This window comes from Aulonocara stuartgranti, assembly GCF_965226115.1.
Source record: "Aulonocara stuartgranti genome assembly, chromosome: 18".
NCBI lineage: Eukaryota > Metazoa > Chordata > Actinopteri > Cichliformes > Cichlidae > Aulonocara > Aulonocara stuartgranti.
This window is the reverse complement of record NC_138954.1, coordinates 21,162,698-21,182,287: the sequence shown is the minus strand read 5'-3', so window position 1 is coordinate 21,182,287 and position 19,590 is coordinate 21,162,698. Positions and strand designations below refer to the sequence as shown.

General features: G+C 40.1%; 1 protein-coding gene across 1 annotated transcript; it reads right to left on the bottom strand.

Annotated features, from left to right (window-relative positions):
- Positions 1-727: 727 nt before the first annotated feature.
- Positions 728-18,709, bottom strand: klhl24a (kelch-like family member 24a). Its single transcript, XM_082512171.1, has 8 exons — positions 18,270-18,709; positions 16,750-16,869; positions 15,812-16,656; positions 14,221-14,405; positions 11,345-11,463; positions 5,915-6,103; positions 4,158-4,346; positions 728-4,037 (listed from the first exon to the last, which is right to left on the bottom strand). The coding sequence occupies exons 2-8, from the start codon at positions 16,822-16,824 to the stop codon at positions 3,837-3,839; spliced, it is 1,803 nt and encodes a 600-aa protein (XP_082368297.1). The 5' UTR covers positions 16,825-16,869; positions 18,270-18,709; the 3' UTR covers positions 728-3,836.
- Between the last annotated feature and the right edge of the window lie 881 nt (positions 18,710-19,590).

The window sequence follows — 19,590 nt, the reverse complement described above, 5'->3', positions numbered from 1 at the left end:
TCTCGGGGCACATTGACTGCATGCTGCACTGACCACAAGAATCGCTTTTCATTTCAGCCTTCTGATTTCAGTGAAAACTTTACATTTTGTTTGAGAAGGGAACATAAATATCAGGACATCTTCTCTTGGAGGAGTTTTACCTCCATTGCTGGCATGAAAATGATCCACAATGAACATGTGTGAGAATTTACTTAGTGGCCACTTTCTCAGGTACGCCTGTTCAGCTGCTCATTACGTAACACAAATATCTAATCAGCCTAACATGGCAGCAAGTCACTGTGTTTTGCCATGAATGATCCGCTGAAGTTCAAGAAAGGAATAAGTAGTTCAGAAACTGCTGATCTACTGAGATTCTCCCACACAGCCATCTCTGGTGCTTACAGAGAAAGCTCCAAAAAACAAAAATATCCAGTGAGCGGCATCTCTCTGAGCAAAAAGGCCTTGTTGATGTCAGAGGGCAATGGCCATAAAGCTTGAAGATGCTGGGAAGGTAACAGTAAGTCAAAACAACACCTGTGCAGAAGAGCATCTCTGAATGAACACGCCCAACCTGGAAGTAGATGGGCTACAGCAGCAGAAGACCACACCAGGTGCCACTCCTGTCAGCTAAGAGCAGGACACTGAGGCTATCACAGCGGGAATTTGCATTAATGAGCATCTGAACAGGTGCATCGTTGTTTTCTTGTAGACTTTCACTTGTTAACAATGAGTGAGAGCAAAGCGTTGATACATTAAGAAAAACTTTATTGATGTTTCTCATAAACAACTCAACCATTACATTTCAACATACTGCAGTTTACAAAAATTGAAAGATTTTTTTTAAAACGAAGAGCACAAGAAAAGTGTTGTTAAAGTATCACACATCATGCACACAATAATAGCAGTGTATATCACAATTATCTGATGTAATTGCTCACTCATTAATCTTTCGCTAAGGCACCTAGGGCAGCACTTAAGAGGTTACATCTCTTGATATCAAGGCAAGGCACAGGTGATGCTTTTCCAACAAGACTGACTTCAGGATCTCAAATGTGGCTCTTATCTGTGTTAACATTTAACTCTGGTGAGCAAGTTGTAACCCTCAGTTTTTTGGGGTGTAATCTGCTGCACGTCCTTTTTATGTTCTCAGCATCACGCAATCCCACAACTCACCACAACAAGCAAAAGATTAAAAAAAAACCCAAAACAGTACACACACAAAAAAAACAAAATGATGGATATTCTTATCAAAAGTCAATAATACATGAAAGACATTAATGAAAATCAATAAATCAGCACAACATGACAGTTTGTGCCCTACTTAAGAGTAAATACTCAGTGAAATCACAGACGCACACACACTCAGATTCTCACTTTATCACTCCCATGCTTCAGCCTTTCCGCTTTCCTGCACCTCAACTGAACCCGTCACTCCTCCTGACTTCTGCAAGCAGGTGAATCAGGAGGTGCTTCATTTTTCCACCTGTATTGCTCCTTAACCTGACCTCCATTTGGAGGAATGTGAAGAATGTTTATGTAAAAAAACCAACAACTTCCCCCTACATATTTTTGTTATCATACCTGACAGGTGAAGCATGACCAGAGCTGTTCTTAAAGGATATTAGGTAATGGTGCTGAGTGCCAAATTCACAAATCTCTAAAATTTGACAACTGAAATTGTCATGACGACGCTGCTTCCTTTGCAGCAATATTTGCTGTTTTTTTCAGCGTAGGAGGCAGTGGTCAACAGGAGGAGCTGACAGGCCCTTTTCAATCTCTTTTCTATACGTCACATGAAAGCAAAGAACATTTACTGATACAGTAAAAAAGGAAATCATTGTCATAAAGTTCTACATTTAACAGGATTCTGTCAAAGTGCACAATCGGGGCTCTCAAGAGAACATATTATGCAAACAAGAATACAAAGATACATTTAAATATAGGTTAAACAAAGAAAACAAAGTTAACTGTATATTCACAGCAATCTATCAACACCAATTGTATTAAAAGGTGACTTTTACTGACCAAGAGCCACACCATCCAAAATCCTCATCATTCAAGACTCTTAAACCCGCCAACTGTGTGAGGGCCAGCACTGCTGCACCCGCCACCTTAGCTGACCATTCAACACACATACGCGCATACACACCTGGAGGTATCTATGGTTACCCCGAGTTACATCTTTACATGTAAGTGTACAGGTGAGATGTGGCAGCATTGCACGACAACTCTGTGATAAACCTGCGTGGCTCCCAAAGCATCCAGACCAAGCAGTAAAAGTCACACAATAACCTTACACACACAGACACGTGCACGCACATACACACACACGCACACACACATACACACCAGACATGCACACCATTTATTCAGAGCAGTCTATGAGTTTGATCCACAAAAGGCTTCTCACATCTACAAAACCACCCCACAAGCCCAGTACACCGATGGACTAACGTCGACATAACTACTTATCATACAATAAACATCCAATTATAAAAAAATAGGCACGGGCAAATATAACTTACCAAAAAAAGGCAATAATGAGTGAAATAATAATAATTAAAAAGGAGCAAAAAATACAGCTTAGAAGGCAATAGCATGGCTGACTGTAAAAAGTGAGGTGATGACACAGCTGGAGCGCAGGAAGAGAAACACACATATGGGAAGTGGAACTTAATGGTGAGTGGTGATGAGATGGGAAAAAAAGGAAACACAAGGGAAGAGCCAACAGTGGCTAGAGTCCAATGTTTTCACAGCTTCTGCTCTTTACCTCTTCTCTTAACTCGGCTCTGGGTTGAGGAGTGAAAGAGCTTCGTATTTATGACAGATGATACTGTGGGAGAGCAGCTGGCTGACTGCTTACCACATTTCTATCAGGTCATTTTCAGTATTGGAGAAGAGGTAAAAAAAAAAAACAACAGAGCACAGTTCGTTATTATGTTCTTTGCCAGAGCTTGGCATAACTTTACTGTATGAGACAAACTGCATGAGTGCAGGGGGGCGAGGTGAGTAATCTGACCTGATCACTCAGATCAGTATTTTTGGATATATTTTTGTTTCTCCAGAGACAACTGTTGGCTCTCGGCGGATATTTTCAGTGTTGTTTTTTTGCTCATCAGAACTCTCATTAATCATCAGCGACCTAAATCTTGAGGTTATACTTTGCACAGGAATGAAAGCAGAGTGCTGGGAAGTTACATTTTTTATATTGATGGTCTGTAGGTATGATAAATGAGTGCTAGCAAAAACTCAATAATGTAATTGGGAGCACCACCCTTTGTTTTCACTTAATGACTTTTTTGAGCACACCTCAAAATCAAATATTTTAACACGTGTCAATCTATTCATAGAACGCTATGTGAAAAGGTGAGTAAGTGAGCTTGTAGTTTAATCTCATCTCAAGGTCAAGAATGAATCTCGAAGCTCATATTTCAATTGAAACTCTTCGGTAAATGAAAAAGCAACCATGCTTTTGTTTCGCTTTGTTTTCAGAGATCTACAGTGTAATTTAAGACTGATTTTCACCAAAGCACATCTCTCATGCTGATCTGGTTCCACTTTATCTCTGGTTGCAGAGAAGCCATTAGTGTTATCAGCTTCTAAGGATTTCCACAGAAAGGCTATTAAGACAACAAAAGATTCACAGCACCGCAACGAGTCTTGCTACATGATGCTGTGAGGAAATAAATTAGCTCACTGATGCTGTGGTTAGAACTATTAAATGTGCCTCTTATTAAAAAACAAAAAAAACGGGGTGTGGTTAGTTTTTGTCTTTGTACATGTATGAGTACTTGGAGAGTTCTTTAATGTTTGCTCTCATGTTGAGAGAGTGTCTGTGTGTGCGATCCTGTTCCTGGTCATGACTTGAAGTATTTGTCATTGTAACGATGGATGGTTACGCAGCCGTGGTAGGAGATGGCTCGAGGCATAGAGGATGCTCCCGTCATGATGCCTGTTGCTGGGTCGTAACACAGGACGGTGTCTGTGGCTTCGCCATTTTCCCCCCTGCCGCCGAGGATGTAGATCTTTCCGTTACACACTGACATGCCACAGCTCTCCTACAGTTAAAGAAAGACAGAAATTAAAGGGTACATCGTCAAAGTATAGAACTCTTCATATTCTTATGGCTAAAGTCAGTTTGTGGATTCGGGCACTCAGCGTCTGTGTTTGATAGTAACCTGTTTGTTGAAGGTCTGAGCCACATGCATCCAGTAGTCCTCTCCAGGGTCGTAGCAGTAAATGGACTTCGTGAGACCGCCGCACACATAGATCAGATTGTTGAGAGATACTGCTGAGATACACCGCTTGGCAATGGGGATGCTGGCACGTAGCAACCAGGAGTCTGTCTCTGGATCATAGCACTGAACCTGTAACATACGTTTGAACATAGTGGTGTTTTACAAAGATGAAAGAAACTTTATCTTTCTTTATCTTAGAAAAATCTATACCATGCAGTGGAAAAACAGCTGTCAAAAGCAGTAACAACTAAAATATGTAAAGCCCATTCGGTGGTTACTGACTCTTCTGTGGGCTGACATTAAGTGCATCTCTGTGTGGTTTTGCATACAATCCAAACATTCTCTCACCCACTTATCTTTAAAATAGCCTCCCCCCAAAAGTTTGGTCTCTAAGGACTTCCATTGAGCACAGAGTCTCGCTGAGACAGATTAGGACCTTTGGGACCAATCTAAATGACCCTGTTAGCAGACCCAAGAGATGAGCAGATCAAAAATCTGGAGTCAGCATGGGCTCTTAGTCTTATCAGGCTGCCCCTCTGCACATGAATGTGTTTTTTCTACTCTGCATAGACATAAACAAATATGCCAGCTATTTCACGGACGTAAAAAAACTGCTTCGTTGGAACTTTGGATTCCTAAGAAAGCCAGTGTCTTCCTGTTTACTACCAACAATGTGGCCTGTCATTCAAAACATACTGAAACTATTCCAAGGTACTTGTTAAGTCCAAATTCTGAGGCGATCTGTTTTACATGGTAGCGTGACAGATGACAAATGACCTAATCCTTAAGTAAGTTATCGCTATTGTTACCTAGCATTCATTTCACAGAAAGTTTATCATGGTAAAATGGTCCGTCATCACGTGCCACTGTATTTTTCTCCTACTGTAACATTTCTGAATATGTCAGCATGTTAAGCTGTTATAGCTTTACTCCTATGAGTAAATGCTATGAAATAAAACCTGAAATACAGTACAATTAATGCATTCCATGGAGAACAAAGCCTGGATACAATTAACAAAGTGAAACAAGGTAAATCAGGACCAACCTGAATAAACAGGGTGTACCTGTTACTACTATGCAAAACCATCAGTGAGTGTTTGTACTCCAGCTTTACGAAAGCTAAAATACTTGGTAAGAAATGATTGTTATTTAAGCCTTCCCTTTAACTCAATTCAGGAAAAAGGGGAAATCTGATCTTTATACAAATCATGCAGCGACCGAGAACTATGAGGCCTTTACATATTATGTTTTATGTTGTGTGACGTAAAGGAGCTTGAAAAAAAGCAAAACAAAGCAGAATTTTAAACTTCCATTGCACACCTGTAATTATGAAAACAAGTTATCTGAGAGCAGCTTAGTCTGTTTGTTTTGTTGGTTTTTGCCCTTTATCACCGTCCCTCTTACCCGCTCTTTTTCTTTCCCTCTGTCTTTCTCCCTTTTCTTTTCCCCAGTCAAGTCTGTCCCATGTTCAGCAAATGAAAATAAAATAAACAATAAAAGCAAAGGTGAATCAAATAGACCAATACAGCAAGGCTGGGATGGTCCATTTGGTAAAGTAAATCCGTTGGGCATCTTTCTTTGCCTTTAGACAACAATTCTGATGGCAAAAGAACCAAACGGGACAGGCAAAAAAAGAAAAAGAAAAAAAAAGAGCACTATGTGCTTGAGTGTGTGGGTGCTGAAAAACCATTTATCACCTTGTCTGAACAGGTTTCATCGTCAGGCCCTCCTCCGATAACAAAGAGCTTTCCAGCACAGCTGGCCACAGCTGGAGAGCTGACCGCTTCTTTCATGGGAGCCACTTCTGTCCAGCGGTTAGAGAAGGAGTCATAACACTCCACACTGCTCAGGCGGCTCTGTCCATCATAACCACCCACAACATAAACCTGCGGACAGACACACAAATGTATGAGGGTCAGATGAGGGGCCAAAATTAAAAGTAAGAGAAATTTCAAGCATAGAGAAACAAAATTATTCACAGCAAAAAGATGTTTGCATTCAAATTCACTACTTTATGAACATGAACAACAGCCTCTATGTCAGCTTTAGAAAACCAGTTCATCAGGAGCAGAGTGTTGCTGACGTACTTCTTCTGAATAGGCACAATGATCAGTTCCTTACTGCAAAGCCCAGTTCATCTGTTAACCTTTAAACATAAATCTTCATAACTACGAACGTCTGAACTTGACAGCATACTTGTTACAGCCTGAATTTCCACACTCTCATTCTACCTGATGAAGCAAATCTGGCAATCACTATGCATAAACTATATTCCAAACTACAGCAACAGAATTGGGGATACTGTGTTGACATGAGACAGACCCTACAAATGCTACAGCAACTTTGTGAAAGACACAGATGTATTTTTCAGTTATGCTAATAACATCCTCTGTAAAGGGCTCACGTGTCAAGAAAACAGTGAGGAGCATTGCTGGTTACAAGTGCGGTGTTATGCAAGAGAAAACCTTCAGGCTGTTCCTGCCTCTCTGCAAAATAGGAAACATAAATAAGTACAGACAAGAAAAAGAGGAAAACAGGAGAGACAGGAACAAAGAAAGATGGAGGAAAAGAAGAGGAACAAAAAGACGGAAGCTGATGGGACACATGGTTATTAGCATTAAACGCCTAGCTAATGCTGAATAGCACTATTGTTTTTCCAACTGAAAAACTGACAATCCCTATTCTTGTTTATAAGTCGTGCGGTTACAGAGTAGTATTGTCTCTGCATTCGTGTATTTTCAGTGACAGAATCACATAACTGAGCTGCCACATTGTAACTCACTGAATAAGACCGTGGGCATGCACGCCAACTGCAATTTGTTTATTTTTAATAATTAATGTTGATACAGCTGATAAACTGTAAATGTGGGTTGTTTTTTCCTAAAAGTGAGAGACGCGAGAGAAGCAAAGAGCGATAAAGAAGAAAACAGGCTACTGAGAGATACATATAATCAAGTGCAAGGAGTTGTTTACAAAGGATTTTGTTAAACTACTGGTTTTGTTGAGCTGTTTTTTTCCTCCTTTCTATTTGTATTAACAACAATTTCAATCCAGTCACATGTAAAGCTAGATACACACCTTTAAGGCGCCCACAGTAATAGCAACAACAAATGTAAAGCATCTTGTTCTTCCTTATGTAATTCTGGTGGGCTGGCGCTTTAAAGAGCCATTGAAGATATCCAGACACAAGATTGTTTAAAGAAGGTGGTGGAAAGGAGTGGGGGTGGGGCACTGGATCACTGTATTTGCACTCTTTTAATAAGACATCAGCTTTTGATACACCATGAAAGTCTGTCAATACTAGGACATAATGGCAGCGCAGACAGCCAATGAATACTGACCTAAAGTATGCAGCTGTCATAAAAATATGCTGAGCTAAACAAAATCCATAAATCTGCAGACACAATTGTAATTCACTGAACATGCATGCTAGTTTTATGACCATATTTAAGTGCTGAGCCACTGGTTAAATGATTAACAGCTTCCTTAACATGTGCTAAGGTAAGATGTAGTTAAAGCAAGAGAAACACAGAACAACTGCAGCAGGGGGACAAAAACACGAGCGTATTAATAGAAAGAGCGAAAGAGTGTGAGTGTGTCTGAGAGAGAGACTGACAGAGAGAGAGTGAAACATATAATAGATGTGAACAGCCGTCACCATGTGCCACCATAACAGGGACAGGAAAACAAGTGGTGACCTATTTTAGATTATATCTATGGAAACTAGACCAGTCCAACAGGACGTATCAGACTGCAGGACACTGAGAAGTGTACACGTGTGTGTCTGTGTGATCTTATACCGCCATCCCCGTGATAATCAGCTATCCTCTAGATGTTTACACTTCAGCAAACCTTACATTCATTTATCAACTTTAAGTGTAGTAGGATTATACCTGGTCCTGCATTATAGACGCTTGTACTTTGTTATTCTAAACTTGCAACTGCCACATCAGTGCTTTTTCACCAAAAGGGGAAATTACAAGCTGAATGAGGAAATGAGAGGGTATAAACTCAGGGGGAGGGGAACTGAATTCTGAGGAAATCAACAAACAGAAAGATACATTGTCAAGGGGCAAAATGTCTCAGAGATAAAAAGCCAGATAAGAACCTGGAATGAGACCAAAACAAAAAAGGCACAAACTGGAAAAACCTTCCAGATCTACATGGCAAACGATTCTGAGGTAAAATGATAATATAAATAGTACTATAAATATACATTCAGGTAATTTGAAAAATGATAAATAGAGGTCTTATCTCTGACAGACGTTTATTTACCTTCAGTTAGGAGGACGGCTACTAAAGCGATCAAAAGGATAAAAACTTTTAAAGCTTTAAGAAGCATTTTTCTATAATTACTTGACAGACCATCGACAAGCAGAGGATAAAAGAGAATACATCACAGAGTAATTCGTGTGTCTATGGTTTTAGATACGCTTACATTTTTTTGTCCAGTTTTGAGTTGCAAAACTTGTACTTTGGTATAAAAGTTGATCTTTTTTCATTCAACAGGTTTTGCATGGGAGTGCCCAGCCAGCTACAGACTCTTACCATTAACCGTGGTTTCCTTTAATGTACCAATATCAGTCATGTTTTCACCACACATGTGTGCATGGTTCACTTTGTAGTTAATTACTGACTCTTAAAGCCACACCATGACCACCAACTAAATACCACACTGTTGTAGAACAGCAGCACGTACACCAAATGCACATATGTGGTTTGCTGTGGCAAGGCAACAAAATATTTTGAGTGTCGTGTAAAATCCAGTGTAGATCAAAGAAACGTCCCAAAAATAAGAAAAGGATGTTTGCACTACAGACCTACCAACGATAAGAAGTCCCTGAGTCACATCCCCTGTGAAAGAGTAAATACAGCGCTATTTCAAAGCTTTCCAAGAATACTTGTAGTCGTGTCCATTAACTTGATGTTTGTAATAGTGAGTAATCATTTGTCACTAAAGTGCATATGAGTGATGTATTGGCCTGAACATGAACTTATGTGCATGCATGAACCAAAACAACTGTCCTTCTTTAGACGACATCAACAACAAATGTCTACAGTTCAGAAATTTCGTCCAACTAGAGGTTCAATTCTTTTTCGATTCTCTTAGTGATCAATTCTCTGTGTGGAAAACAGTCCGCCTACACAAGTCTGAATTTGAACACAATGCACAGAGCTAAGGCATGCGTGCGACTCCTGGGTCCACTGCGGTAATTCCTATTTTGGAATGTGCAGCTGTCAGGAGAACATGCCAACGCTGATAAAAGACACTGAATAAATTTGGAGACATACAAGTTTAATGGACTGGTAACGGCTCTAAAGCAGAAGCACTTATCAAGTTCCGTCTGTAATGAAGACAGACTGTACAGTATATTTGTGTGATGAAGATTATAGTATGGACCCAATGCGTCTTTACAAACTCATTTGGAGCTCTTGAATCTATGTATAGCTGTACTAAAAAGAAAATATCTGTAAAAGATCATTCAAAATATTTTTTGACAGTTGAGTTACTTTCAGCGTGGAAGGTATTAACAGGATTGTATACGAAGATTTGTGAGATGACACCAAACCTTCAGTTAACACAGATATGTGACAGCAGAAAGCAGCCTATCGCCAAAAAAACCAAAAACAGATGACTTAGTGTGTGTGACTTCATCAGGTTTAAAGATAGATATCTAATGCCAAACACCCTTACGACTTCTTAACTATTTCCTTCAAGCCTCGATGGAAAACCATAGCCGCAAAACTAAAATGAGACATATGACTGAACCACGTCATTTTAAAGTAGTCAAAAAGCTCCATGGAACAGATTCCAGAAATTCCTAAATATGTAGGTGTTTGCTCTTTTGTACTTTATCTCAAATATATTAAAAATCCTTTGGAACAAGGAAATAAGAAACGGTAAATACACTGAGCGAGTGACACATTGTTTTTTACAGCGCTCAAATCTTTGCAATCACACGTCATCACATGCACACAAACTTTACTGAACTTCAACTTTCAAAGTACACATGCTGGATTGACACCGATGTAATGGAGCGTTATGCTGTAGCACATTGTGCAGCACTGATTGCTTGACTGTAAGCTACACTTTTCTCTATAAATATTCCTATGTGGCCAGGCTGTGCTAGCTATGAAAAACCTCTCTGAGACAAAGAAATCTTACATTTCAAGACATTTTGATTATGAATGTCTATAACATCTTCAAAATAACATGTGTAAAGTATATGAAATGACTGAATCAGCTACAGACTTTCAGTAGCTGAAGCTACTGTTCTTTTAAAAACGAAAACAAACTTTTGTCTGTTGAATAGGCTCCTGCGTATCAGGGTTTGTGAGACAAGTTGGCAATAGCTGTTTACAAACCCTCAGGCAACACATGGATGTGTGACAGCAAAAATCAGGCTATAATCAAATGGAACTGCAATAACAATTATTGTAATTTTTTCTTAGAATTATTGACTGAATCAGGTTTAAGGCCAGATGCTTAATGTCAATCATCCCTAAGTATACAATGCCTTTAGGAATTTCTAAAACTATCACTTGACCCGGAATAGTGTGGAATGAGACCTACGTTGAATATGCAAATTCGACAGCAATTGAAAACTTCCGCGGAAAAGATTCCACAGATTCTTGTAGACATGTAAATGTCAGCCCCTATCTAAGACTTGATCTTAGAAACTATGTGAGGAAGTAAGGAAGGTAATGATGATGCTACGCATTCTCTTTATTCTTCTCGGATGATCCCATTACTCAAGTTTCTGTAAACACACATCGCATTTTTCCTGTGAAGCATAGTTGCTGGTTAGTTCCTATGTAGCCAAGATTCAATAGCTATGAAATGTTGGAGACAGACAGATACGACATCCTGGAAAAAAACAACAACAACAGCTGTTCTGTCACCTGTTATAGAAAAAGTTACGAAAATGTCATTAAGAGAGCGTTCACAATTTCTACAAGACATTTAAAAAACAAAAGGAAATTGATATGAAAAATTGCAAGTAGCAGACACGTCACACTCTATCATGAACTAACTTGCGGTGTTGCTGTGGTGCTGTCACTGGGTAAAACCTGATGCTGAAACTTAAGTCGAGTCAGACATCAAGAGGCATTATGTCCCTCCTTACCTTGCCCAGTAGCACACCCATCTTGTGCCTCCAGCGACCTTTGTTAAGAGAAGCCACTCTGATCCACAGGTTGAGCTGGGAGTTATACATCCACACATCCCTGCTGTTTATACGACCACCTAAAAAAACAACAAAATGAAAACAGCTCTCATGAATACAGTTAAGACAGCTCTGAGTTCAGCTTTGAGTGCTCTACATTTTATAACTCTATTCACTATTAGTCTAACAATGTGGTTGATCCTATATAAAAACTTTAAAACGCTACTCTTGATGAGCAGCACACTTTGGGTGTTAAGTAATAACTTATCGCCTAACTAGGTCAGTGTTGTAAGTCTTATCTGACTCTGACACACACGCACACATACCCATGCAATTATGTTCCAGAGATTTTTTGTTTGTATTTACCTTCAAAGCAAACACGCATGAAAGGATCTTTGTCTGCTAACAATCTACTACTACTGCAGCGTATCCTCTATCTGTCATCTGTGACATTGTGGAGAAGAAGGCGTCATTTGACCATGTAATGACATGACCCAGCCACATTTCAAGCAAGCCCAAACTTGTGCCCCTTCTTGCCTCCCCGCTGCCAAACATAGACAGCAGGAAAAAAGAATCTCCCCTAAATATTTAATAAACTACCAATATATATATATATATATATATATATATATATATATATATATATATATATATATATATATATATATATATATATATATATATATATATATATATATATATATATATATATATATATATGTGTATGTGTCAACAGTAAAGTTGGAAGAGAAAAAGGTAATGTTATCAATTCTGGAAAAAAAGCAGGTCTAGGAAACAGGTTGCTGGCTTTTATCCAACAATCTGTTATGTATCGCGTGTCAGCAGTGCTCAGAAGGTTGTTTACTTTGTACAGCACACAGATCAGTGGTTGTGTGGAGCAACGATAAAGTGGAACAAAGGTGGAAAGGGGTCCTCTGCAGGTCTGTCTGTAATTAATGTTCAATCATTTAAGAAGAAGTCAAAGAAGCTAGTTGCAGCATGTATCAGCTCAATCAGTCTGCAGGAAGAAAAAAATCCAGACAGTGTGCTGCTCCTGAAGACCTGCTGTTGAAAGATTTGCAATGATGGAGACTTTATCCCTTCAAAGACAGACATGTACATTTGAAAAGCTAGTCATAAAAGCAGTGTTTCTTTGGAATAGGGTCTTTCCTCTTTAAAAATGCCGGTAGGTAATGTCTTCCCGGTGCAGATGGGGAGGGCCACTGCTAATCACTGTTTTTAAAGCACAAGAATCCATGACTTTGGGAGGTCCCAGACATGATTTGTGTGACATTTGCATGTCTTTGAAATACCAATAAGCATTTCTTAGAGTATGTCTTAGAATACCAGTCATGAAAAAGCAACTTGTGACAATGAGATACAATCCATGTATGCCACATGTATGTGGCATGAACATGTGTTGCTGCTCACTAGCTGATAATACAGTAGGAGGCTTATTGGAGTGTTATTGACCTAAGTAGGTCAGTACTGGCCAGAGTTCAAGTCCAAGGACGGAGAAGCCAGGGACACTTTCTATACCCATATCCTATTTAAGACCAGAAATAACTGCAGCTGTGCTACATACTGGAGGCCCTGGAAGGTATTGCGACAGTGCATGAAAAAGGGCAGGCAGAATGGTGGTATGTGCAGGAATGTGACTGAGACAAATAAAAGTTGAGGAGGAGGGATTTAATGTATCAACACACACAAAAGACAGAAAGTATGTCAATAAAGATCGCAACAGGCTATAAAGCAGTGTTGTGCATGTACTTCTGTGGGACAGGCACGGGGGAGGGAGGGCTATGTTGACGTTTTCATGCTGTTTGGAGGCTGAGTGATAGCACACACGTGAGGACTTGGCGCGGGACAGCACTGCACTCTTTGCTAAAGGGGAGAGCTTTCTTTTTTTCTCTCTGTGTCTTTCTTTCTATATTTCCCCCTCTTCTCTAGCAATGTTTTTATCCATTACTGCAGTGCAGCTCATATAAAGCATGTTTGAGCATGAGAAGGCCTAGCAGGCACATCAGAGCTCTTGTTAATACTTTTTCTTAGGAAGAAAAAAAAACACAAAAAAGAAAAAAACATGTTAACCTCCAGGCTCTCAAGTAAACTATACAGATATAAGTCTAGCACACAGCATAAATGTAAAATAATGTTTTGACATTGGCAAATACCTTTACTCTGACCTCACCAGTTAAAATAAATGAGAAAAACATCTTATTTAATGTAGGATGTATTTTCACCAAAGGAGACTTGCAACACACTTGGCAGCAGTTTGAAAAATGCTTCTTGCAGAAAAAACTATGGAAACAGACTTTTTCATCCTTATATGAAGAAGATTCAGAGAAACATGGAGAGTTAGTGTCAATTTGGTGACCTTGGGAAGTGGTCAGTAGGAAGAGAAAGAAGGACAGAAACAGCCAGTGAGGGTGTCTCATAGCACTGAGCCTGCAGAGTGCCTCCAGATGTTGCGCTCATATTTTCCTTCAACTCGAATGGGCTGAGGCCTTAAAAATAACACAGGGCAAACAGTCACCGTGGCCTTTCCTGCCTCTCCGCTGAGAGATTAGATGGCAAGTCAAGCACAAACCGACTGTATCTGATGTGTACCCAGCACTAAAATATTACTTACCTGAATTCTAAATGTCCACTAGCAAAAATAATACATTGAAAAGTAATAAAAAAGAGAAAACAACACATTCAACAATTAGTTCCTGAGTAGTTTAAGGTCAAGAAAGCAGTAACTTAAACTTGGATAGATGGTATTTAAAATTTGTCTGTGTTCAGGCTTCGATAAAGCCATGCAAATAAAGTGTAGCATGTGGGCTGGATCTTACCTGACACCAGGATGTCGTTGCGAAGTGCGCAGACGGCGTACTCTGACTTGGTGAACTCGGGCAGTTTTGCCAGTGATTTCCATTCTCCTGTGACTGGATCGTAGCATTCGTTGTAGGGCAGGTTGAAGCCCCCTACCCGCTCACAGCCACCCACCACCACAATCACCTCTGAGTACCCAGTGGACCTTTAAAATAAAGAGCAGAGGGAGGGGGAGAGCCATAGAAATGACAGATTAAGTACAAATGAAAGTGCAGAAATGATAAAAACAAACAAAAAAAGAAGTTTAAATAAAAAGGCCAGCAAGGAGGAATGAACATTGCAGACATGGTGTCTAATTAAAAGGGTATGAATATATATATAAACACACATGTCAACACCTGGAGGGCAGGGACATAAAAGGTTTCAACAGGATTTACCTTCATTTATCTTCAAGGCAAAGTTCAGCTTACAATGAATGCATCAATCTCAGGCACAACAAAAACACACTCGAGGCTAAGCTTAAGCTGAATTTCCATGATCACAAAGCTTTCCTCTTTGGCTGTTCAACACATGCCCTGGACATGACTACATTTCCTATGGGAGAGCTAATTAACTACAGCCTCTTTTCTTGTTCTACCATTCTACCATTCATATGTCAGATATTGGGCTGTACCGTGTTGAGAAGTAGGCGTATTTGCAGTTTCTTTCATGGCTTGTTTACACGTTGTCAGAAAAATGCACAGTTCCAGGGCTGGTTCAAGTACTAAGAGAAAGTCTGGCCCCGGAGCACTTTAGCTTTGTGTCTAAGCTGTGTGGATGTGATCAGTTTCTTTCTGGAGGCTTCCCGGGGGAGGAGAAGTCCAGATGCGTCTAACAACTAACAATACACTTGAAATACACAACGCCTTATAACCGACAACTACAATTGCTCCCTCTTTTTTTTTAGGCAGGTCTAACAACAAAGGAGACAGTACAGTCTACCATATGGCCTGCTTTTTTAGTCAGCACCTGCTTTTGTCCTTTATCAGAGACTTTAACATGCACGTGTACAAAAGTTAACACATACGGCATACGGGCTGCTTGGTAAATAGGTACAAAGTTAACAGGTGAGGACAAAGAGAACCCAAACACACTGGTGAGGTGAGTTAGACTGGTGATACGACAACAAGACTCAACATTTCATGATTACCATGTCTTGCATCACATAATTTTTTCTTTCCTTTACATCAAGTCTGTACAGGAACATGCTCGGCCTCCCTCATTATCATTTCCATTTTAAAATAGGACTACAAAACCCAGCTGACTCAGTGACACACTTGTCTTTTCAACACACTAGCACTCCCTGTGTTTTTCACACTGAAACACACACAACAACAACACGGGCAGGAGCACTGAGTTCACGCGCATATCGTAAAATCTAGTTATGCAATGTGGGATAAAAGATTGGCTAACTGCTTAAAAAGATGTGTTTTCTATCACGGTGACATCTTTCATCGTTGTTTGAAACATAATTCAAAAAGGCTGGCAGAAAAGACAGTTCATTTATCACTCATGCAACTGTCACACACACAAGTCACCTTCCTCATACCTGGGAATCAACATTTTAGTTACCTTCGTGGACGAGTTCTGGGTGACATCATTTCATTTCCGAGCACGTGGTAACGCCTGGCCTCGTGGAGAAGGTGGTAGCACTCTGGGGCAGTTTGGATGAGCTGGTCTCCCTCCACGGTCTGAACAAAGTAGCTGGGGTGCAGAAGGGGCAGGCGGACATGGTGGAGGAGAGCCTTCAGAATGGGCTTCCTGGCCTCCACGCTGTGGTACACCCAGCGCATCACTGCCTCAAACACAAACTCTTCCTTACAGACAGAAAGTTCATCACTGTTAATGTACTCTTCCAACTCTTCTTTACGCAGGTCGAGGAACTCCTCGTGCAGAGCCACCTCTGAGAAGTTGGCCAAGGCGTAACTGTGACAGCGGCTGGCCATCTGCTTCAGAGAATGCGCCTCTGCAAAGCGCTGGATGCCCAGACAGTTGCACGGGTCCAGCTGATCCTCTAGGAACTTAGCGCAGGCATCACGGAGTGTGGTGATCTGGAAAAGGCTGGCGGTTTCAAAGAGAAACTGGACATTTTCAGTGGTGATTTTGGCACGGCCGGTGTAAACGTAGTTGAGAAATGAGTCCATCGCCTCGGCTAGGATGCCGTTAATTTCAACAAGCATCTCACGGCTCTCGCGGTGATCATTGCAGAACATGGCTCTGAAGTAGGAAGAGCAGGCAGATAGCACAGCGCGGTGGCAGGGAAACTCACGGCCCTGCACACTGATGACCACGTCGGTGAAAAGGCGGCAGTCGCGAAACTCATTGAACACCTGCAGAATGCCCTCTGAGTGTGAGGATCCGGAGCAGAAGTCCAGAACATCCTGGTTGGCTATATTTTTAGATTCAACCTCAAACACCTTGGGAGACAAAAAGACGTGTGGTTTGATAAGATGCCACAAAAGATTTGGGAACAAATGTTAGTTATTTGTGTATCTTTTCTTTGACTGCACCTTGCGTTTGACAGCTGGCGAGTCTCTGATCCCAGAGTCCTCCCTGTTCAACCTCCTGCCCAGCATCAATACCATGGCTGCCACCTTCAATATAGGTCTGTTTTATACTTTAAAAGATATCTGAGGATGGAGAGCAAGTAATGTAAAAATATTATTATTATCATGTTATTCTTTAGGAAATCGCAGCATGGGATACTCGAAAAAGGGTGGTGAATATATAACAAGAAGCCCAATTAGATTACTACAGTATGAACTGAGATCAGTCACCAAACAAACAAAGCCCTCACAGAGTAAAACCACAAAGCATGTGTTTGGAAGTAGGGGAGATCACGCAAGTCCCTCACAAGCACAGTTCTTAAGCCAGTGGGGCAAAAACAAAGTCTTACGTCACACTTTAAGAAAAGAATTTCCAAGGAAGTCAATGTAACGCAAATCAGTATTGCACCTTGTCTGCGAAGCAGTTGTGCCCTGGAGCGCGGAGTGCATGACACGGAAGATGGGAAACAAAGAGACACAGGCGGGAAAGAGGCTGAGCAACGGTTGGAACGGTCTACACGTCAGTCAGGTTTGAAGGCGTGGGGGCAGGGATGCTTTTCTTTGAACAAGTGCAAAGTCAAGGATACTAGTTTCTTTTTTAAAATTATTTTTGGCAGTAACCTCTTTGAGAAGAAAAGACAAAGCAACCAAGTGAGTCCCAGTAATTATGTTTTGTTACACACTGAAAGGTAGACGGCATCTTTAGGTCACGGTATAAATAAAGTTCATAAAGTTCTTGAGAATATCTGATCAAGAAAGGATTTATTTTTATTTTAAATCTATTGCCGTGCTGTATTTTTAAAAGCCGGGAGCATGCCTGGCTTTTGCTCCGGTGAGGTAATTTATCTCTGGCTATTTTTAACAACAACTCAACCCATTCACGTGCGTTAGCTTGTTCCCCACAGGCAGCTGCGGCAGCACCTCGTCATCCAGATTAAAGGACAGGTTTAGCCAGAGGTATCTGACGCAGATATCCTTTGTGATCAATACATAATAAGATGCATAATACGATGCAGATATTAAAAAACAACAACACCACCACAGTTTTTACAATATGCACTCATACATCGTTTGTTAGTACTGACATTAAGCTAAATTTACATAGAAAAATGGCTGCAACAATACTCAGTTTGTTTTTTGATATTTAAAATAGTAACAGATGCTGAATTATGTGTTTATTTTATGTTAATTTAATATTAATAAGGTTCAACTCGGTAAGAAATATATCTACTTGTATATTTAGGTGTGTGGTTAAATAGCTAAACAGGTAGAAAATACTTTATGTGCTTCGATTAGTAAGACAAAAGAAACTTGCCTCGTGCCCACCGTTACCTACTTAATTTTGTTTTTTTTTATGTTGGGCTGTTATTTTACTCTATATAGCACAACAGACTCAAGCAAAAATAAATCAAGTAATAACAATAGAAATAAGTCTAAAGTTAACAACCACAAATGTTTACTTAGTAAAATGTAGAAATTAATACCTTATGCAGAAAGTTCCAGATGAAGCTTCCTCCTCTCTCTCCAGTGGGTAAACAAATTTGTAGAACAGTAAATCTGTATCCTAAAAAAAGTTTGACTATGTATTTCCGAGTAGTTATGGTCGAATGGTTATAAAAAATAAAGCAGGCTGATATCCAGCCGGGACATGTTGAATCGCGACGATGACAAAAACAAAGACTTTCTAACTAGCTAACTGTAAACACAGACCCTTATATATTTGCCAGGGAAAAAAATAGCCATCCCTCTGCCGCGGAGCATTATGGGTTGTGTAGTTCGGATTATTGTTTGTTATTGGGCGTTGAAGAAGGAGAAAACTACAATTACCAAATGCTTCGAGTCCTCCACGTGGCCTCCCTTTGTTTGCAAACAAACTTTTACCGAGGAAAAAAAGTTGCTGTCAAGACGTGATGGCGATCGAAAAAAACACGGAAATAACAGCAGTTTTTAAGCGCTGTTTATACGGACATGTAGAGGGCGCGCGAGTGTGTAGGACGCTAACGTCATTAAATAAATGTTTGCTATGTAAAACACACCTATATGAAAGCGGATTTACACAGTTATATAATGCACAGTGATACCCATAAAGGACATGCAGAAAAACCGTATAAACAACATGAACACGTGAAAAAACACGAAAAGCAGCATAACAGACTTTTTTTTTAGGTGAGGAAGGAGGAGCTTGGCCGGAATTAAGAATGTCACAACTTCCTTATGCCTGCTGCAAAATATTTCCCAGAGCTTCCAGCCGGTTTCCTTGAAGAACCAAGTGTGCTATCATTGGTGCAAATCCATATGAACCATGTGCCTACTATTTACACAAAAAGCGAGCTACTGTTCCCCTGAAGCACACTTTATCCAAACATATGCAAATACTTTACACAGATTCAAATAAAAACATCAAAAAAGATAAGGTTGTAAAGGCATACAGTGATATCGGTATTCTACACTATAGTGTAGTAGTACTATCATCAGTACCTTTCACACTTACAAGTCTCCCTCCCATGGTCAAAAGACTAGAAATAGGTGTTATTCCCCACAAATAAACAGGAGCATCTACAGGATGAAGCACTTGTTGGATGGTGTCATGTGTTTTTTATGTATAGTAACCTTATTTATATTGATACACACAGTATCCTGCAAATATAATATATATATTATTTAGAGGCTGAAAGCTTTAAAGAGACACTGGATATATTTATTGGTGATTTTGGCACAGCTGGTGTAAATGTAGTTGAGGAAGGACGAAGTTATTGTACCGTGTTCTACATTAAAATCAGTCCAGCTCTTTTCTCTAGTACAAAT